The 21,966-nt window shown below is 52.2% G+C and overlaps 5 protein-coding genes across 5 annotated transcripts; all 5 read left to right on the forward strand.

Annotated features, from left to right (window-relative positions):
- Positions 1–490: 490 nt before the first annotated feature.
- POX_f08304 (uncharacterized protein) lies at positions 491–5,153 on the forward strand (the record flags this gene model as incomplete). The annotated part of the gene is made up of 2 exons (XM_050117080.1): positions 491–3,521; positions 3,589–5,153. 2 exons carry the CDS (start codon positions 491–493, stop codon positions 5,151–5,153), a joined length of 4,596 nt encoding a protein of 1,531 aa, XP_049967219.1.
- Positions 5,154–5,968: 815 nt separating this feature from the next.
- On the forward strand, positions 5,969–10,090 carry POX_f08305 (uncharacterized protein; the record flags this gene model as incomplete). Its single annotated transcript, XM_050117081.1, has 2 exons — positions 5,969–9,296; positions 9,573–10,090. 2 exons carry the CDS (start codon positions 5,969–5,971, stop codon positions 10,088–10,090), a joined length of 3,846 nt encoding a protein of 1,281 aa, XP_049967220.1.
- A 795-nt stretch (positions 10,091–10,885) lies between these two features.
- On the forward strand, positions 10,886–12,130 carry POX_f08306 (uncharacterized protein; the record flags this gene model as incomplete). Its single annotated transcript, XM_050117082.1, has 1 exon — positions 10,886–12,130. The coding sequence occupies one exon, from the start codon at positions 10,886–10,888 to the stop codon at positions 12,128–12,130; it is 1,245 nt and encodes a 414-aa protein (XP_049967221.1).
- Positions 12,131–12,586: 456 nt separating this feature from the next.
- On the forward strand, positions 12,587–13,632 carry POX_f08307 (RNA exonuclease 4; the record flags this gene model as incomplete). The annotated part of the gene is made up of 2 exons (XM_050117083.1): positions 12,587–12,939; positions 13,029–13,632. 2 exons carry the CDS (start codon positions 12,587–12,589, stop codon positions 13,630–13,632), a joined length of 957 nt encoding a protein of 318 aa, XP_049967222.1.
- A 4,247-nt stretch (positions 13,633–17,879) lies between these two features.
- POX_f08308 (Two-component system protein B) lies at positions 17,880–21,593 on the forward strand (the record flags this gene model as incomplete). Its single annotated transcript, XM_050117084.1, has 6 exons — positions 17,880–17,963; positions 18,064–18,098; positions 18,192–18,761; positions 18,816–21,053; positions 21,116–21,433; positions 21,509–21,593. The coding sequence occupies 6 exons, from the start codon at positions 17,880–17,882 to the stop codon at positions 21,591–21,593; spliced, it is 3,330 nt and encodes a 1,109-aa protein (XP_049967223.1).
- Between the last annotated feature and the right edge of the window lie 373 nt (positions 21,594–21,966).

Below are 21,966 nucleotides of genomic sequence, written 5' to 3' on the forward strand. Positions count from 1 at the left end.
CAATAGCCGTAATGAACGGGGTAAAGTGGTGACGGGTGGGAGCTGAGTCAGCGTCCTCGATGGACCGGCCGCTGGCTGCTCGGAGGGCCGCCCAACAGCGCTTGGCCCTTTTCGACCCTTTCGAGGATCAAAATCGTCAATTTGTCTGAGCCTCAGCCATCATACTGTTGCAGAATCAAGAGTGAATCTTGGATATCACTTTAAGAACCTATTTACGGACATTGAGTAGTTCCACCAGACAAAAAAATAGTGGTGGACAGCACGCCTGCGAATTCCGGACATTTCCAGCTTCCCGCTATCTTGCCTAATCGACTAGAGGGTCGTCGCTCTCTGAAAATCATCCCTACGGCATCAGCATCGATCGGTCATCCTTCCCAAAAAGACCCAGTCACGTGGGCTCAACTCATGGAACAGTGATCAAACGAGGATGAAGAGCTGGTAGAGGACCTGCTACTCGGGCGACATTACTTGACCTGCAAGACCGCCAACCATGGACTTTACAACCCATTCACCTCGGAGCCCCGCGGCCACATCGTCCAGGCCCGACGTGATGAACGACCCGGCTTATGACAAGCGAGATGCTGGACCAGAAGATGCGGATACATGCCGAATATGCCATGGAGAAGGATCGGAGGAGGAACCGCTGTTTTACCCGTGCAAATGCAGTGGCAGTATCAAATATGTCCACCAAAGCTGCTTAGTGGAGTGGCTGTCACACTCGCAGAAGAAGCACTGCGAACTTTGCAAGACACATTTTCGATTCACGAAACTCTACGATCCAAATATGCCAAACAGCCTTCCAACGCCACTCTTCCTTCAACAAGCCTTCCTCCAGGTGGTCCGGACTCTCATCACCTGGTTGCGATTTGTTCTCGTGGCTTTTGTATGGTTGGGCTGGCTGCCATGGTCGATGCGAGCGATATGGAGGGCACTTTTTTGGCTTGCGGATGGCCGTTGGTCGGCTGCAGGGTCTTCTCAACAGGCCGGGTCGAGCTCCAGTCAAGCTACGAATCACACAGGTAGTGCCGCTGCCGCTTTAACATCGATTGGCCTTGCGGATTCAAGTTCCACCTCTGCCTTGCCGTCCGCTTCCGCAATAGCAGTGCAGCCAGGGCAATCACCCAGCAATGGCTTCCCTACTGACGAGCCGCTAATGCTCACTCTGATCAAGAAACTTATTCCGAGTCTTTTTGTCCCTGCATGGTCATCCAGCAACAATGGAAGCATACCGCAAGCCAGTGACGTTTCCAGCACATCAAAAGCACGCTACCCGTCATGGCTCTCGGACGTCAAATTTCTCAGGGCCTTGACGCCTTATCCGACCATTAACAATATGATCATCGACACCCTTGAGGGGCAGTTGATCACACTTCTTGTCGTCGTCGCCTTTATTCTTCTATTTTTGATTCGAGAATGGGTGGTCCAACAGCAGCCCATGGCAAATATCGCAGAGGGAGAGCGGGAGGCTGCATTACAATTGATTGCCAACGATCGAATCGTTGACGATCTCGGTGGGCCACAACCAGAACCGGCGGTGGATCATCTTGACGAAGATCATGAACCCGATTTCCGTCTACCCCGGGATGCCAATGATGCTCTACCTGGCGGTCCCCGGCAACATTCCCCTGCGCCCTCGTGGACTGATTCGGATGACGGTCTTCCTGCATATGAAAGACTGGCAGAGTTTCGTGATGAAGAATTCCCCAGACGCCGGTTTGGAGATGATGATATGGTGGACTCCGATCAACCAGAACAGGAGTCGGCAGACGTCCCATATCCATCGGACGTCTTGTTGCTTCGAGACATCCTGAGACGGGCCAATGGTGATCGTAATGAGATTCTACGAATTATCCGCCGCGAAGGTCATGAAGCAGAGCTGGCTTGGATTGTCGAGGCGATGGATAGAGAACCAGACGAGCGCACGGTTGCCGGACCATCATCTCGCGTGGAAGATCTCTACATGGCTCACCGGGGAAGCTCTTCAAATGGACTTGGAGCGGAAATTGCAAACACCCAAGGGAGCGCCGACACTCCTGCCTCGTCGGCTACAGCCCAAGCTCACAATGAGGCACATGTGGGATCAGCAAACGAACACCAGAACATTGCAAATCCAGAACCAGAGCCTGTGAAATCCTTAGTTGAGCGAACGATTGATTGGTTTTGGGGAGACATTGCGCCCGAAGGTCATGATAACGACGATGGCCTTTTACAAGATGAGGAACGGATTGTGCAGGACCCCGCTCTGGAAGATCCCTTCGTTCCTGTTCAAAACCGACTGGACCAGCGGCCCGCTGAAGATGCGGCTGCAGCTGCGCCTGGAGCCGACGGACCACTGGAAGGCAACGATGCGGATGCTATTGACGGTGACGATTTTGACGGCATCTTAGACCTCATTGGCATGCAAGGTCCTATTTTTGGGCTCCTCCAAAATGGGGTATTTTGCGCACTTCTTATTGCATTCACTATAGCGATTGGGATTTGGCTTCCCTACCTATGGGGCAAAATCGCTCTTGTCCTTCTAGCCAATCCTTTGCAACTTGTCATCGGTGTGCCTATGACAGCTGTCACCATCATCGCAGATATTGTACTTGACACTCTCATTGGGTCCCTGGGCTACGCAATGTATTGGTTAAGTATTGTCTTGAAAGTACTCACCAGTCCATTCGGAAATTTCGGGCCCGCATTCGAGTGGATGTCGACATCTCGGTCTTTTACCAGCACCTCTCTCTCATTGATCGGCAAAAGCACGGACCGGTTGAACAAAGTCGTCCGAACATTTTTGATACTTCAAGAGTCCGACATCCCCATGTTTTCTGTGCTTTCTCACCAGGCCCTCAAATTGCACCAGGCACGGATTGTGGCTCTGTGTAGGTCTCTGTTCGCTGTCTTCAAGTTCACTCTTCATGACTTCCCTCTGCGGTTAATGACGGGGACCCCTGGCGCGTTCATGAACGACTTCAAGCTTTCGGATATCGCCGACGTTACAGCACATGTGAAGGCCTCTTTTGGTAACTTGACAATCTCGTCGATTTTTGCTAGTCCTGGGCCTACGCTTTTGGGTACTAATGCTGCCCGAACAAACTCTGCTGCTATCTATCTTGAGGAAGAGTTGGCTGTATGGGACACCAAGGATCGTGCGATAGCCATTGCCATGGGGTATCTCCTCGCCACCATGGTAGGCTTTCTATATCTGCGAATCAGCGGTCTGCTTGCCGGCGCCAATCGTGGCCAAAGAGTCGACGGAGTCGTTGCTGAAGTGCTCCTTCAAGCTGGAGGTGTCATGAAAGTGATTCTGATCATCGGCATAGAGATGATTGTTTTCCCTCTGTATTGTGGTACCTTGCTGGATGTTGCTCTCTTGCCTCTCTTTTCCGGCGCGACAATATCCTCGCGTATGGCATTCACGGTGGCTTCTCCTCTGACATCTCTGTTTGTGCATTGGTTCATTGGGACATGTTACATGTTCCACTTTGCCCTATTCGTGTCCATGTGCCGAAAGATCCTAAGAAGTGGTGTCCTTTGTAAGCATAGTTCTGACCCTGGGGTAGACTTCGCCCCCTTTCGCTCCCTGTACTGATATATTGGCAGACTTTATCCGTGATCCTGATGACCCCACCTTCCATCCTATCCGAGACGTGCTCGAGCGCAGCATCACCACTCAACTTCGAAAAATTGGCTTCAGTGCTCTAGTCTACGGCGCCTTGGTCATTGTCTGCCTTGGTGGCGTTGTATGGGGGTTATTCTTCGCGTTCAGTGATGTTTTACCCATTCACTGGTCATCCAGTGCGCCAATGCTGGAATTTCCCGTGGACCTCCTTTTCTACAATTTCGTGCTGCCACTCGCACTGCAGTCCGTCAAACCCTCAGATATCCTCCATGACGTCTATGATTGGTGGTTCCACAAGTGTGCTCACTTCTTGCGGCTGAGCAACTTCTTCTTTCCCGAAAGACATCCCGAGGAGGAGGGACGCCACGTCCGGCGGACTTGGTGGAGCTTCCTTCTTGGTCAGCAAGGTGACTGGAAGCACCCGGTTGTCAGCAACAACGGTCAAGTTGCAGCTGAACAGGAGAGTCAGGATGTCTATTTCCTCCGGGATGGCCGCTATGTGCGCGCTCCAGCGTCTGACCAAGTCCGCATCCCAAAGGGCACGAGAGTCTTTGTGGATGTGACTGAAGACAACAGTCGGCTTGACGGCCTCCCCGATTTGGATGATGGGCTTCATGGGCGTACGAATCCTAATTTCACGAAAGTCTACATTCCCCCTTACTTCCGGACTCGCATCGCTGCTTTTATCGTCTTGATCTGGCTTTTCGCTGCTATCACTGGCGTAGGTATCACAGTGGTGCCGCTCGTCATGGGACGCGTGATTGCTTCCGTCTGCTTTTCCAGCCCCGTCCCCGTCAACGATATTTACGCTTTTTCGATTGGTCTTTCAGTGGTGGCTGCCCTAGGCTACACCGCGTACTACTGCCGGGTAGCTCTTCAGGCTTTGCGCGAGAATCGGAACGCATATATGAGGTCGCCACGCGAGGTTGCCAAACTTCTAGGCAGCACTGTACTCGATTTCACCAGGCTCTTGTATCTTGCGACTGCCCTGGGGGTGGTGCTTCCGTCGCTCTTTGCTCTTCTCACCGAATTGTATGTTTTGATTCCGGCGCACACATTCATCGCAGATGGGCAAGACCACGTCATACATATTGTTCAGGATTGGACGCTGGGGGTCTTGTATGTCCAAATGGCGATCAAGCTCATCCTTTGGCATCCCCAATCCTGGGCAGCGGCCGCTCTCAATGGCGTCTTCCGCCAAGGCTGGCTCAAGCCCAACGTGTCCCTCGCAACCCGTGCGCTAATCTTGCCAATGGTGCTTCTCGCCTTCATCGCAATCACTGCCCCGCTCTTGCTAGGATTCGTATTGCGATGTACCCTGTTCTTCGCGCGTGGCGGAGCGCAACCTGAAATTTATCGCTTCGCTTATCCAGCCACCCTCTCGGTCGTTCTGGCAATGTGGAGTGTTCATTTCATTGTGCGCAAGTTGACAATTTGGCGCATCCATATCCGCGACGATGTCTATTTGATTGGCGAGCGGTTACATAACTTCAGCGAGAAGCGGGCGCGGGACGTTGGAGTCTCGCGACGGGTTCTCACGGGCTAGGGTCCCTCAATTCCTTTTCTGCCTCTCGGAGATGACGCCTGCGCCATCGTTCTCAGACAACTTCGAAGGCTGGCCCAGTGATCACCTGTTCTCGCCCACACTCCGACCCCGTGAAGAGATTCTACAAGCTCAATGACTTGATTGCTCTTCCCCCGAGATCCTCCACCTTTAGCATTCGCTCTCACTTTGTAAATTTAGAAACTTCACTCTGCCATCGATCGCATCCCGCCCTCTTTGGCACCTCGACGCAGGCCTGCAGTGAAGACTAGGCCGATGGCTTGACTTCGTATATATTCCCTGGATCATTCCCAATACGCAATACGCTTTTGATACCCCATTCCCATTTGAAACCCCGTGCATCGCCGGTGCCATTCTCCACGGCCTTGTACAATAGTAGTGCATCTCCTCATCGGTTTCTTCTTCTCTAATGCTGCTGCCTGACCATAAGTAATTGTATTACCCGTAACTTACCAGAATCCACCCGTCTTAGATGCATACGGGTGCAGCACGTGACCCACTTCATCTGAACCGACAGTCCTGATTGGTTAGGCAACAGGATTCCTATGGGATCTGCCCGCAGCGAAATAATGATGGCTTATCGCCATACACCACTGTCGCATCACCCGTCGACCAGGCATCCATCGAAATTGGAATTCCTCAACCATCCCTACACTCCATGGCTTTAGAAGCTTTCACCTCGCCTGGCTTATGTCACGATGTGTGAATACTGACCTTGACGATATCGACTGCCACCTTCATGTTATCGTCTCGGCTTCCGCTCCCCTCTCGGTCCTTCTCGAAACGCTGTAGTCAAGATGTCCGTGATGCGCCATGGAGGAAGCGGCTTTCTCCAGCGTCGCCTCACGAAGCTCTACACTGATACCAAGACCTCATGCGAAAGTGTGACGACTGCATCCAAAGCTCTCGATGACCCAGAATTGATTGCGCTCCATGAAAGCTTCCAGAAGCAGCGGGATCGTTTACTTTCATGGGGTTTGGATTGGAGCGACGCCAGTGCCGCTCAGCCGAATGATATTGACGAATCTTTGACTGCCGCCGGCTTCAGTGATGTTGTCGAAAGTGTGATGTCTACGATTCAGGACTTGCTGAATGATGCGGAGCGTGTGCAGCACATTGATCCGCCAATGACCTCCAAGGAACACAAAGTCGACCTGCCGACAAAAGACACTCTTAGCGGTCGACCTCTCAAGACCCAGTGGACAGACGATGATATCAGCCGCTCCAAGACGATCTTGACTGATTTGACCTCATGCATCGACACACTGTATGAGCTGTCCACTTCACGCCGCACGATGGCATCCAGTATGTCATCGAGCAAGCACAATATGGCCGGTCGCCGATCGAAAACGCATCCTCTTCCATCCCACGATACTCCACACAGGTCGTACTCCGATAGCAAGGAGAAGATGAGATCCTCTAAACAGGGATACGAGGCCTTCTTTTCCACACCTATGAAATCCAAAATCGATCAGGCCCCAGATCTGGTTATTGAGCACTCCGCGTTACAACTATTCGGTACTACCCACGACAGCAGTCCACCCCCGTACGAATCGGTTGCAGCCTCAACGAACTCTCGCATGGTGGGGCGTCTGCGAACGTCTTCATGCCCATTGCTTCGGGACACAGTGACAGATTCCCATGTGTCCGTGCTGGTAGAGTTCATGCCCATGATTGTCGATTCTCAGACGAATGCGAAGCCTTCACGTTTGGGAAAACTGCAAAAGTCTCTCGATCTCCTTCTTCATAATTCTAGAGTCGGGCATCTGGGACTTTTGAGGTTTCTTGGATACTGCACTGACGATCGTCATGCCCGTTACGCCTTCCTTTACCAGATGCCTGTTGATTATTTCCCCTTTTTGCGCAATCCAAGTGACCTTTTGAAGGAGCTCAAGCCCATCTCCTTGGGTGCGCTACTTCCATCAACCGAGGACTATCGTGAGAAGCGGATGCCAAATTTGGAGACACGCTTTCGCCTGGCCTATGATCTGATGATGTCCGTCTTGCATATGAGAAGCCAGAATGTGGTGCATGGCAATATCAACAGCAGCAACATCATTTTCTTCCCTGGCCGGACCGATGCTAGTCACGACGAGAGTGGTCTGGCTCCAGATATGCGGCGACCATATTTGACCTCGCCGGCACGCTTTTCTGCCGACGGGCCTACTCCGGAGCTACTTTCAACGGCGATGTATCGTCATCCCGATGACAAGAGAATAATCGAGGACGAGGCCGCTTGGGCATACGATCTCTACTCTCTGGGCCTGGTGCTGTTAGAGATTGGGCTTTGGGCTCCAATTGGTCGCCTTTGGAAACAAAAGTACGACCGGTCCTGGTTTAAGCATCGCATCGAAGACCTTTACGTGAAGAAACTAGGTTCAAAATGCGGTACCGCGTACCTCCAAGCTGTGCAGCTTTGTCTCGACGCTCCAAACTTTCACCTCTCGACCCAGCCGATGACCGACCTGACCCTTCGTGTGCCTCAAATCTACCACTACCCGGTTCTGGAGCAGTCTGATCCTGACGGCACCTTCTCCTTCTCCATGAATTTCCTTTACACGATATGTAAAGTCCTTTGGGCGTGCACTCGCATCGACATCTTCGCTGCTCCACCGGCAGAAGAACTCGATGATTCTCTGCCCCTGGCTCTCGTTCCATCCCCAGAGCTTACACCAGCCACAGAGGTTGCGGAGCCCCTCTCATTCCATAACGAGCCGCTCGGCCTGGAAAAGGATCTACCACCACTTCCCCATCAACAGTGGGAAGTACGACCCGAGCAAACCATGATCGAAAGACCGGCAAAGAAAAGAACTGTCAAACGTCTCCCACACCTCGAAATACCCGACGACCATCTTCAAGAATGGAACTTTCAGGTCATGCCTCGCCTCAGTCGGCTTCTTCAGAAAATTTTGAAAGAGTCAGATGAGTCGTGCGGGGTGAGCCTCATGATGACCGGCGAAGACCTTGAAAGCGCTAAAACCACCATTTGCGTCACCTGTGCCAGCGTCAAGAAAGTTCGATCGGCTTTGAAGAAGCACTTCCCTCTTGACCGCGAAGATTGGGATCTCATTGTCCTTCGTGGAGATATTGAAAGGTCTAAAGTTCCCCGCGCGAAGCGCCGGAAGCCTGCGAAGACACGTCCCAATGGCTCGAACGAGACGCCTTTCCGCCAGCGTGAGCTAAATCCATGCTATCAACAAAGACCTTTGTGCGGCGCATCGATCGGAGCTTTTCAGAACGAGGAGCACTTGCCTCCCGTATCCTACGGTGGTGCTGTGCTTGTTGATGGTTATCCATACGGTCTCACGGTCCACCACATGCTCGAGGCGCCGAGTGATGACGAAGATCTTGAAGACGATGAGCCCGAGGCACCTTTTCGTTCTGCGGGTACAGGGCCCCGGGATGCTTCCCAGGCAGCTTCTAGCGTTAGCAACCAAGATCTCACATACTCCTGGCGCGATGACGAGCCTTCAGAGGCCAACCTGGACCTTGAAATCTCAGACTCAGAAGATGACGAGTCAACTTCTCCTGCGGCCGAGGGTGATGGCGATGAGTACTGGCTGTCCGAGGATGACGAGTCGGATGACGAGTCGGTTGAGGGTGCTGACGAGGATGACTTTGACGACGACGCGGCATCGGTTGGTGATACTGCTGGCGTTGAGCCAGGGGAGGAGCCACGGCTGTTGGTCACACAACCAGCTATTGACGACGTGCACAAAGATTTTTTTCCTTCGCTTGAAGACCGGGATGACGAACATCTCGCCTCACACTCTCTTGGTTACGTCCACGCCTCTTCGGGTCTCCGTCGTTGGACGCGCCAAGGGATGAAGCATGAAATCGACTGGGCCCTCATCAAAGTCGACGATACTCGCATGGATGCCCGCAACATCATCGTCGACACGACGACGCTGCTCCCCGGTCGACCGGGGTTTGGGCGGGGCCAACCACACCCAATTTATCTGAATCAGGTCGCTCGCACCGAGGAACTCGGAGGATTGACCGTCCACTGCTGTGGTCGCACCAGCGGGTTACAGACTGGACAGATATCTAAAGCCATGACACTCGTCAAGTTACATGGCCGCCATTCATTCTCAACCAGCTTTTCTGTGAATGGAAATTTTGGAGGTAAGCGGCGTCACTCTGCGGATTCTCTTTGCTTTTCACGCCATTTTTAGTTAGATACCCTTGTTGTGATGGATAGTCTGGGTCGACTCCTCGCTCTATTGATCTCCTTCCCACTGCCTTTCCTGCCCTCGTTGTTTTCCGTCTTGTATAAGGCCAGCAGTGTAATCCAAAACCATTGCTCTTCCAAAACCACGAGGAGCAACGCAAAGCTCGTCCTCATGTCCATATGTATGGAGTAAATCTATCACCGAAAGATTGCTAACCCTTTCCACCCAGCCCCTGGTGACTCCGGCGCCTGGGTTTTCGATAGGTCTACCGGCCGCGTTTGTGGTCACGTCCTGGCTTGGTCAGCGCGATCAAATACAACCTACATTCTCCCCATGGAAGTCATTTTCGAAGATATTCGGCGGACTCTCAACGCGACCCTCGTCTGTCTCCCTGGCGATCCCAGTCGCGGTCTCAGTTACGCCAGCCCGACGCCTCCTCTCCATCCTGGAGGGTACGGTTATCCGAGTCCACAACTGGCAGATGATTTTGGCCGGCTCGCCATTCGAGGCCCTCCACCAGGTCCACCGGGTGTTCCTCCACGTCCGGTTGCCCACCCATATGGGTATCACCCGGGCGGTTTCGCTCGTCCTCCGCCTCCTCCACCACCACCACCACCACCTCCTCCTCCTCCTCCTCCTCCTCCTCCCCGTCCGGGATCTCAAGAGGCTCAACTATACAGGGGTGTTGGTCCCATCCCACCTTCATTACTGGCTGGACCCCGGAACATTGAGCGACAATTTGCTTGATTCTACCGGCAAGCCATTCTTGCTCACATCACGCCTGAGAAAATGGAGACATTCTCGCCACCGTCTTCATTCTCATCCCCCTCCGTCAATTTTGCTTTTGTTGAATCCCTTTCTATTTCATATCTTGGGTGTGAACCTCGATATGGAATCCTTCAAGGGTCTTGCTTTGCCCTTAGAGGTTATGTCATGTTCTAGTTATTTGTGAACTTTCAGGGAATACCCATGGTGATTGGTTTTTATGTTTAGGAATTTGACGATTATGATTTTCCCCATTACCGGGGCCAGAGATTTAAAGGCTCCCTCAGGATAGAGACGGTGAAGGTATATGTGGAAGCAGCATCCCTCTGAAGCCTACTGCCGCGAAGGCGGGTGACGCTCCATTGCTCTGTCATGCTAGCTTGACGCGTAGGTGTATTTATTGGATCACGAGTAAACGACTCTTGAAAGTACCTAAATTGCAATTGAAACAGTGACTAAGCTTTAACCTAACCAGTTGGTTCTCCTATCCAGATTCCAATCCACTTCATGAGGACTTCGAAAAAGATCATCTTCGGTCGATCAGCTCATGGCAATGAAGGCAGTGCCTTTAAGGCACTCAGTCCTCGAGCAGGACAAGAGTCACGTGGTATCCCGAGAACTTGCCCGACGGACGGCAAACGGGAAACTCGACTGTGACTCCACCGGGCAGCGATTTGCTGATAAGCTCCAGACGCCCAAGTTGACTATCACGTCTCTCTTGCGCATGCTCGTGCGGACCATGTCTTCCGTCTTCGAGACAACAGGGCACCAGGAGGAATGATTGAACTAGGGCTAGGTCGCATAGCGCGGCTCGTTCAACAAACCCCGCTGACATGGTCAGCCATCCACATCGCTGGCACCAACGGTAAAGGCTCCATCAGTGCCTACCTCTCTCATTTACTCTCCGCGGGTGGTGTCCGATGCGGTCGCTTCACCTCGCCACACCTGATTGACAAATGGGACTGTATCACCATCGGGGAGCGAGTGGTTCAGGAGTCGCTGTTTCGAAAGATCGAATCTCAAGTCAAGCAGCGGGATGAAAAGCTTGGGATCGGTGCATCCGAATTCGAGCTCTTAACTGCCACTGCGTTTGAGATCTTCAACCATGAGCAGGTTGAAGTAGGAGTGGTGGAGGTGGGCATGGGTGGACGTCTCGACGCTACCAATGTGTTGAGTAATGTCCTTGTCTCGGTCATCGCCAAGATTGGAATGGATCACCAGGCGTTCCTCGGATCGACTATGGAAGAGATTGCTCGAGAGAAGGGCGGCATCCTCAAACCGGGCGTGCCTTGTGTGATTGACAACACCAACGAGCCGGGGGTGATCCAGACGTTATCCGGCCTTGTGCAAGAACTTGGGATCGACGCAAACTTCGTCTCCCCCGACAAGGTCGAGGAGCAGATCCCAGCGCTGGCCCAGCTCTTCAAGACCTGGGACCTGGAGCCTCACCAAGAAGAGAACATGTGCTCTGCTGTATCTGCATTGCGTATTGCATTGGCGAGACTTCGTCCTCAGACAGATGCATCGTCCCTACTGTCTCGTCTTTCGGAAGTTCGATGGCCAGGACGCTTGGAGAGCGTGGTTCTTCACCCTCTTATTGCCCGCACGCAGCCTGTTCTTCTGGACGGCGCCCATAATCCGCAGTCTGCTGCCGTGCTCGGACGTTACGTCGATCGGAAACTCCGTGCTCATTCGCGAAACGTGACCTGGGTGATTGCCGCTTCAAGCGGTAAAGACCTAGCGGGCGTGTTTTGCTCGATCATTCGTCCTGGTGACAATGTGGCGACAGCCGAGTTCGGCCCGGTCGATGGCATGCCCTGGGTCACTCCCACTAAGGCTGCTGATCTTGCCAAAACCATTGAGTCAATCCCGGAGATCGGACAGGTGAAGAGCTTCCAAGGGGACCTGCTTCCTGCTATTCAATGGGCCAGCGAGATATCCCCGGAGGGGCCTGTGGTGATTGCCGGCAGTCTGTATCTTGTCTCAGATATCCATCGCCTCCTTCGAGATGCCCAGAAATGAAGGCAGAACTAGGTTGTGAGAAGTTACAATGAGAATCGCGCCCTGATGGTTTGGTGAGACATGTATTGATTATGCGCTGAACTAAATCCCATTATACTCGACGACATTGACACCCTCAATTGCGCAATATTTCAAGATTTCGACTTCATAATTTGTCATTGTATAATATTTATAAACATCATGCAAATGATAACAAGAGCAGTTGATGCATAGATTTCATCTGAACACTGTACTTCCAAAGGTGTTCCTCCTGAACTGGTCATTACTCGACTTGGCATCCACACAACGAATGGAGGTGGTGATTGTCTACCTGTTCCACAGGCGGTGGGCTTCGGGGGAGTTTTTTCTGCCGACAGAAAAAAAAAAGTACCATGGGTACCCTCTCTTGTCGTCCTTGAACTTTTGTTGTCAATCTCCAGTATGCAATAAAGGTCATCGACCCAGTCACGCCTTGCAATGGATGCAACAAATCTTTCCAGTAATTGGAAGAGACTACAGGCCACACTCAAGCAAAGCGGTGCTGCGTCGGCGACGTCAACTGCCAAACGGAAGACCGCAGATCGCGACTCCTCCTCCGCGACCACGAAGAAACGCAAATTCGCCGACACTCCCCACAAAGTTCCCTCCAAAACGCAAGTTACTAGGACGACGATCAAGAAACGCAAGATGTTGGATAGTGCCACCAATGGCCCTACCGATTATTCTGAAACGGCCTCTTCCACAAGTCGAAGGAAATCCAGCACGAATGCAACGACCGCTCCAATTCCGGTGTCACGAAACTCTCAGGTCAACGAGGGACGCTCTCCTACGTAAGTTCTGCCGTCAGTCCGGACAGACTACTTCCTCTCATTCCTCCACATACAGTCCTGCTTACGCCACATCCTTGAGATCGGAACAGTGCGGAGCTAGGGAAACATATTGCCATTGACTGTGAAATGGTCGGCGTCGGGCCCAATCCTGATAACGACTCGGTTCTGGCGCGAGTCAGTATCGTCAATTTCAACGGGGACCAAATATACGATTCATATGTTCGACCGAAGGAGATGGTCACCGATTGGCGGACACATGTGAGTGGCATCGCGCCGAAACACATGGTCGAAGCCCGCACCCTCGAGGAAGTGCAAAAGGAAGTCGGCGAGATCATGAATGGCCGCATCCTCGTAGGCCATGCGGTCAGTAACGACCTGGACGCTCTTCTCCTCGGTCATCCCAAGCGCGACATCCGCGATACCAGCAAACACCCCGAATATCGCAAGATCGCGGGTGGAGGTTCTCCACGGTTGAAGATGCTCGCCGAGCACTTTTTGGGATTGAAGATTCAAGACGGCGCGCACTCCTCCGTGGAGGATGCCCGAGCTACCATGGCGCTGTATCGTCGGGAAAAGGACGCCTTTGAAAGGGAGCACTTGAAGAAATGGCCCATTCGCAATGTGCCCACAACTTCGGGGGACGGTGAACAAAAGAAGAAAAAGAAGAAGAAGAAGACCACCCGCAAGCGGTGATTTCGAGGGACACCAAGAGATCCAAGGAGATGAGAAAAGGACGGTCAGTGATGCGGACGTGTTGTCAACTGGCTTTGTGTATAAAAAATATTATGGATACCCCCCCCCCCCAATTTGGATTGTTATATTATCGATTGTCTCACGATTCGACTTGCATGGGATGGAGACATCCTTGTGACTCCTCCCTATGAACTAGTGTCTAGTCAGATCTCCAGATCTCCCGTAGTGTCGGATATCTTGTACGGGCCCATGGGGTGGGAGCCTCATCCACGTGCAAGACCAGACTATTCGCCCGGTCGGCCCAGGCAAAGACGGGTTCCCGGGTCACGAGTATTTTCCACATCCGTACTAAGTACTCAACTAAGGATGACAGTGTGATTCTCAGGTTGATTAAAGTGCCGGCCCATCCTGATCATTTGACACTCGTTCTCCGCTCCACCAAGGTAGAAGAATAAGTACAGAAGTACCCTGTCCGCAAAGGCCGATCTCGGCCGAGGCTAATTCATCATCTGCAGCCAAGCCAGATGCTTCAGGCAACACTGTCTCTAGACCCTCATGTCTTCTGCTGTGGACTCCTTTCTCGATGTACTGCCATAGTTGGACATTCCCGGCTTTTACAGCTTTTACCTGTTCCGTTCCAGCCCAGCGGCCAGCGGGGCTCAAACTTTGCACTCCACACCTGCGACACGTCGAGCCGAACAGGGTGGCTTGCGCCGGCGGGTAAAAATGACGTAGAGGCTGTCTTCGGGAGGATGCCCCCTCTCAATTCATGGCCTGTATTGTAATGTATTGATTTGGTACCGTGCGTTACAGCTTCCACGGTATTTGCATCGGACCATCCATTTTGGACATGGACGAAACGGTTATGGCCCTGCAGCTGGGGTCATTGCGAGAAATGCCTCGATGCTGGGCTCTTGATAAGTCTTGCTCGCGTGGATACTAGGGAATTATGCATCGGACTGGACGTGCAGTTTTTGACTTTGGCGCATGGAGGAGCCACGTGGTGTAATGTTGGGCAGGAGAATGGTATTGGGGAGCACACCGTCCTTCTATGAGCCTTGCCTACAAAAGGTGTATGTATTTTGCAGCACTGCAATGATCATTCCGAGATGATATGCCACGTCTCAGCTCACCCGTCCATGTCTGCCTTGTTTTACGTGTGCTCGTCTCGCCTCACAACAAAACCAATGCTTCTGAATCGAAGTACCATGTGCACTTTTCGCTTTTTGAGGCTCTCGATTGATTCGTTGCTTCAGAGCAGACTGGATTGAGAATAGCTAGGATTGGCCCTGCGAGTCTAGACCGTGGTAGCCTCCGTGTTAAAGCTGAAGGCTGGCCACATGGAGGACCCCAAGGGACCGATCATTGATCCGTACAGTATTCCATCGCCTCTCGATGTGATTGACTCGCGTCTAGACTCTGCATCAAGTTCCCCAACTGTCTCCACCAGAGGCGAAAAAAAAAAGATCAATGCAAAGCGTGGTCGACCTGACAAATTCGAGATGGCCGTGTGCGCTAGCCATTAGGAAGGATTCATCGATGCTGGAGGCGCGTGATGGAGGCTGATCTGCGCAGGATCGGAAAATAAAAAAGCCAAAAAAAAAGAAAAAGAAGAATGGAGAAAGGGCATCCGCGATCTGCACTCCAGAGTGCTGATCTCTGGGGATAGTCTGTTTGCCTCCATAGTTAATTCAAGACTAAGTTGTCTCTACTGTATCCAAGGGTCCCAACGAAGCTCTTGGCTTTTAAAGTTTCCATCGCACTGGGAGATGGGTACCAAAGTACCGTTGTCTATCTCTTTTCATGGTCCGGATCTATACAGTACGAAGCCAGGTCGCGGTACAGTAGGTTTCGGGTTCCGAATGCCGAAAGTCCGATTTCTCCAAGGTGCTCCAGTTCTTTGATACAGGTGTGCTTTTTACCTGTCGCTGGAGAAAAGTCGGCTCTGGCTGTTGAAATAGTGAGCGCCGATACTGTACGAGGATGCTGTCTCTTCCACGCTGCAGGACAGTTCTTTTGCGCAAAGGCCAAAAGTGAGCGGCCCCTCTCCCCCAAACATCGGATAACTGCTGGCACCCGGTCATGACACACGAACCCGCTTTGGAAATCAAGCATTCTTTTTTGGGGCATGCCTTCGCCCGAGTCAGATCGAATAACCCTTCATAGAAGGCCGGTATGGGATAAAAGGGCTGTAGAGGGACCCTCAGATGTGATGGTGAGGTGAGACATGCTCGTCGCAATCGGGCCTGATCACTTGGCACTTTATCAATGACGTCAGGGGTACTGATGACAGCACCCCCATTAGCGGCACCTGTTGTCAACAAGCACCCCACCCGCTATTGGTTCTGGTAATTTGAGAGGGCCGCCAAGTCTGAACCAACCAGAAATCCGAATAAGCTGCGACTCCCATGCGACTTGGAGGCGAAACGGAGATCCTGGTTCGGACGTACGGTGATGCCAAACTGTGTAAACCAGACGCACCACTCACTTTTGTTCTAAGCGATGAGGAAGTGGCCAACCAGGTCTCGGGGTTCTTCCTCATTCCTAGTCCAACCTTCAAAGGTATCGGCATGCATAATTCATCTGACCCATACTTTGTCTGACTGAATAAAGTTCATCCATTTCAGACTACTAAATGGGGTGGAAGATCTAGACGCAGCACACCTCAGTCTCTCAGTCCACCTACTGTAGTCTCACCTCGTATATGCCTAGTTATGCCAGTCCCCACCTTGCACTAATGAATTCATCTCTCGCATAAACCGTTGTTTTTTTTTCCTTGCCTTTTTTATTCGTCTTTCGGGGGCGCTGAGACTATTCAGCAATTATTGCATGGTTTCAAGGGGCCCAATCGTACTGATTGCACTCACAGGAAACGCATTCCTCGGGCTTCCCGAAATGGTATGTAGTGAACGGCAAACCCGAGCTGATCACAGAGTAATGTATGAATAATGTAGAGACAAGAGAAGTGGAAAAAATTGAGCACATGGCTACATACTCACTTTCCTCGGTTCATATCCACACTGTCCAAGTGTTCGCCACTGAACAATAAAATCATGATCAGATGCCTAGTTGTTGGAATACGGGAAAATCAGACCTACACAGGTCGGTATCGGCGGGCCCCGGGTTTTGCTGACTGTTGGCCACACGAGTCAACCCAAGGTCAAGTCTTGAAGCGTGCCGGACGGTACCCAAAAAACCTTAGCCTATGACTAAGTGCATGGTATGTGCATATCCATACATAGTCGGTCTGGACTAATTATATTCCATTACCTGCCATCTGCAATCCTTTTCATGAGACACACGTGTTGTCGCAACAGAATCTCGAGTAGACGATTCTCTGGGGACGTAAAAGGGGTCAGAGAACAATAGACGGGTACTCTACCCTACTGCTGTGGCGTGGGTTGAGCTATTTTACCCAAGGAACGGGGGTCCTGTGTAAGAGGGGTACAGTAAGAATCCTGGGGCCGTTGGCTCAGTGGTCGAGTCAGACGAAAATATCCGTGGAATCTTCGTGCAAATGGAAACTGTCGGGACTTGGCTTCATCGGTCATTGGCGTGGCCAGATGTAGACAAATCGCACATGATAATTACGGTATGTACAATACAGTATACCAAAAGCAGAACCAACATGAATAAGACCACTAGTACTGTACCAATTTCTTAAACGGTCGACCCGCGGATCTACCCGATAAGTAGGACACATTATCTTTCAGCATCTCAGTCTGGACCAACTGGTGCAGACTCAGGTCGCTATCGGGTATACGACTGCAGACAATTGACCCTATTGCAGGCCCACTAATCCAGTTAAACTAGCTGTTCCCATCTCGGATAGATCCTGTTGGAGCTGGAGCCCCGAGTCCACATCTTATTTGATCCTGCTCATGATACATCGTGTTCGCCCCGGCGTTTGTCCTGGTCGTGTCTATTTTTTTTTTTCGAGGGGGGCGTCTCGCCTAGTCTAGAACACCGGTGGACCCGCTGGTGGTTCCCCCATCTCCACCTCTCCGGCAGCCTATCAGCAGCCGCCCGCAGCATGGCAGTTGGCCCTGACGATGAATGGAACATTTCCCCCCCCAAGATCCGGATTTCTTCCCGCTTTCTTTCCTTCCAACACGGCATGTCCTTTGGCGTGCTCCCTCGCCCTCGTCTCTCCTAGCACACTTCACCCAGTGTGCATCACCATCTCGGAGCCTGTCGACTAAATTATCCCCCAATTCATGCCCTAGAAGCGGCGTGCACTCGATCGGATGCGGATTCCAATCGCCGTGCAGCTTGCGCTGCTCGTCCTGTTGACCACCTTGACCGGGATCGCCATCCTTGCAATCACCACAGTATGCTCATCTGTCCTCCACCTTTCTGCTCCTCGCCGACCGAGACCTATTTTCATAAGAGATGGTCAAAAACGCGACCCCGTTGCTGATGTCGCACTAGTGGTTTACTACATATGACTTTGTCGTCGATGTCGGGTAAGTTGGATACAAAAATGCCGCGGACGCTAGAATGTGGCCGTGTATAGCAAGGCATCAAGCACGAACCCACATTGACTGTTTCTGCAACAGCTCCCAGGGTCTCGAGCTGGTCGCATCGATCAAGGCCAGTCAGATTGCATCCACTCTGGAAGTGCTAGAAGTTACCTGCAAGACCATCTCGACTCGCATCTTGATTCAAGCTGCCCTGAAACGGAATATCAATGGCAACACCAGCAGCAGCAACTGGTCCAATTCACTATTGGATTTCCAATCCGCCTTGGGCAGCCGTGGCTATCTCAGCCTATACCAGGTGATGCTTTATTCGCGCGATGGCCAACAAGGCAGTTCTCGACTACTGAATGTCACCAGCGACACGCTTCCCGATATCACGCTTCCGTGGGCCGACGAAAATGGCAGCGCGGTCAAGCTGAGCAGTACCGTCTTTCCTCCGTCGCTCTATCCAAACATCACCTATTCTGAAACCCAGAATGAAAACGGCGTCTCCTCCATCACAGCGTACGCCTTCCCTGACTCACCGCTGGGCTTGCATACGGCTTTGCTGTTGGGTCCTCTGTGGGTCAATGACTCGTTCTCGTTGGTGTCATTGACGCTCCCGATTGTCAACAACACATCCGATACTGAGCTCCTCGGGTTTATGACGTGAGTGAATTCCTCACTATATGCTTTGCACCAGAGAGGTTAACAAATGATCAGGGTTTTGGCCAGCGCTGCCAACATTCAAGACGTGGTCTCGTCTCGCGATGGCCTCGGTGAGACGGGTCAAGTGCTGCTGATAGGTCCATCACGGCCACAGAACAGATTTGTCAAAGATGCGCAGCCTGCCACGGCCAGCACGACCCCTGATTCCGCAGCTCTGGCCGACGCGCAGGTTCACTACGTCTTTGAGCCCACGCCACTTCCCGGCCAGGCCAGCCGGCACAGTAAAATGAACACCAGCACGCCTTTTAGTCTTTCCATGTACAAAACTGCCCTGGAGATTATGAACCGACCATATTCCCAAGAGAACAAGACCCTGAGTGAGCTGTCAACGACCAACGAAGAAGGAAACTCGGTGGCAGTTGGTGTCATTCGTCCCCAAACCAGCTTAGCGCAGTGGATTCTGGTGGTAGAGGAGACTCATTCGGAAGCCTTCAGCCCAGTCTACCGCTTGAGGAAGATTATCTTGGCATGCTTCTTTGGTACCGCTGGGGCCATTCTTCTATTAGTTCCTATCCTTGCCCACTTTGCCGTGACTCCGATTCGAAGACTTCGAGAGGCCGCACGGAGATCCGTCATTCCGCAGATGCCCAGCCCGCCATCTTCGCGACAAGCACCACACCGTCTCCACTCGACAGAAAGTGATCCTGAAGGCCTGGAAGAGAAATTTGATGAGAAGAGCGGGCCTGCCGCTTGGATCCATGCGATGCGCCGATCAGGCAAGCAGCGAATCAGCAGTACCAACGATGTGGTGGAGGACACTTCTCGTCGGCCCTTCCAGATCCCCGCCCGTGTCAAGGAGCGGCGCCACTGCGTGAGGGACGAGCTTACGGAATTGACTAGTACATTCAACGAGATGTCGGACGAACTGACCATCCAATACAACCGGCTGGAGGAGCGTGTGGCCGAGCGCACCCGTGAATTAGAGAAGGCCAAGCTGGCTGCTGAGACCGCCAACGAAAGCAAGACACTCTTCATCGCAAACATTTCGCACGAGTTGAAGACGCCGCTGAACGGCATCCTCGGCATGTGCGCAGTTTGTATGGGAGATGACAATCTCGCGCGCGTGAAAAAGTCCCTTCAAGTGGTGTACCAGTCCGGTGACCTGCTCTTGCATCTGTTGAACGACTTGTTGACATTCAGCAAGAACCAAATCGAGCAGGCGATTCAATTGGAAGAGAAGGAATTCCGTGTCTCCGATATCCGTGCCCAGTTGACCACCATTTTCCAAAACCAAGTCCACGAGAAGAAAATCAACTTCAGTGTGGACTGCTTTGCGGGGAATGAAGTGCAGACGGGTCCGCTGAGTCAACTGTCCGGGAACCAAGACCATGCGCGACCCCGGTCAAGCACAGACACCGCGAACGGGACCAAACTCATGGATATGGTGCTCTGGGGAGACCAGCATCGCATTCTCCAAGTGCTGATCAACTTGGTGAGCAACAGTTTGAAATTCACGCCCGAACGAGGAACCGTCGAAGTTCGAATTCGCTGTCTGGGCGAATTCCATGGTCCGTTGGAGGATATCGATTTCCCCACGGGATCCCGCTCTGGCAACGCTCAGATGCTCGTTGACACGACCCCCATTCGGAAGACCGTGACGGACCGATTGCAACCAGTCGAGAGATCAAGTGAAGACCAGATATCATTGATTGCCCGGCTTCCCCAATTGGTTTTCCAATTCGAAGTTGAGGACAATGGGCCTGGCATTCCTGCGCATCTCCAGCGGCGTGTATTCGATCCCTTTGTGCAGGGTGATCTTGGATTGAATCGAAAATACGGTGGTACAGGTCTGGGGCTGAGTATCTGTGCTCAATTGTCCCGAATCATGGGTGGATTGATTCTCTTGGACAGTCAGGAAGGACAAGGGTCGATGTTCACTCTTCGCATTCCTCTGCGATTTGTCAAGGAAGCGGCTCCCAGCACACTGGCCCCCAGTACGCCCGGTTCCAGAACACCCAGTGTGCTCTCGCTGGAGGAATTCTCCAATGCGGCTCGCACGCCCTCCAATCACTCCGTGCGAAATGAGACCGTTGCACCCGGGTTTGAAAAATCGGAAGTCCAGCCACGCTTGGTTGGTCTGAGCCAGCCATTCTTCACCCCGACGGTTCCCTCCAACGCGTCTGCTCCACCCCCTAAAGCCAACGGTGATACGGCCGCTCAGGCAGATGGTACGAAAAAGATCCGCGTGCTGGTGGCCGAGGATAACACTGTGAATCAAGAAGTCGTGCGACGGTAGGAAGACCCTTCCATGCCCCCTCTTGTCTTCCCGACGGCCTGAGCTAATTGTGTTTTAGAATGTTGGCCCTCGAGGAGGTGTACGATGTGACCATGGTAAAAGATGGACAGGAAGCTTTCGACACAGTCAAGGCGAACATGGAGAAAGGCACCGTGTTTGATCTGATCTTCATGGATATCCAGGTAAGCCAGGGCCCCTCCGCCGGACGAGTCACGACCGCCGCTTACCAATTACAGATGCCCAACCTGGACGGACTCCAAAGCACCCGACTGATCCGCGAGATTGGTTATTCTGCACCCATCGTGGCTCTCAGTGCATTCGCTGAAGAGAGCAACATCAAAGACTGCATGGACAGTGGCATGGACATGTTCATGAGGTGTGTACCGATCAAATCCACTTTCTTTTTCTTGTTCTCCCTCGGCCGTATATCTCATCACTAACTGGGGAACAGCAAACCGCTCCGTCGGCCTGTACTGAAGCAGGTGCTCCACAAATTCGCCACGATTCCTGAAGAAACGGAATCCAACGCATCTTGAAAATCTTCTTTTGTCTAGTGGACTGAATGTACATGTAATTGTTTCTTTCCTGGGCGCATTTGGGATTTGAGCGAGGGACTTTTTTTTTGCATTGAGCAGGCGTTATCAGGGTATCTGCGTGTTCGCAGTCTGGGCTTTCTACCCTATTTTTTTGTGGTTCCTCATTCCTCCTCTTTGTCTCACTCTTCTTCCTTCTCCGAAGATGCTACCACGCACATCAATACCGGTAGCTCAAAATCGAACTTTGGGGTCATCTCAACCTTCTTGAATAAAAGGCCCTTTCCTAATCTACAATCTTACCGCTTGACCGAGTAGCCCTCTTATGGGGAATCTCCACCGAGTTCTCTCCTCTCACCATCCCCGTGCAGGAGAG

This window comes from Penicillium oxalicum, chromosome VI, assembly GCF_001723175.1.
Source record: "Penicillium oxalicum strain HP7-1 chromosome VI, whole genome shotgun sequence".
Lineage (NCBI taxonomy): Eukaryota > Fungi > Ascomycota > Eurotiomycetes > Eurotiales > Aspergillaceae > Penicillium > Penicillium oxalicum.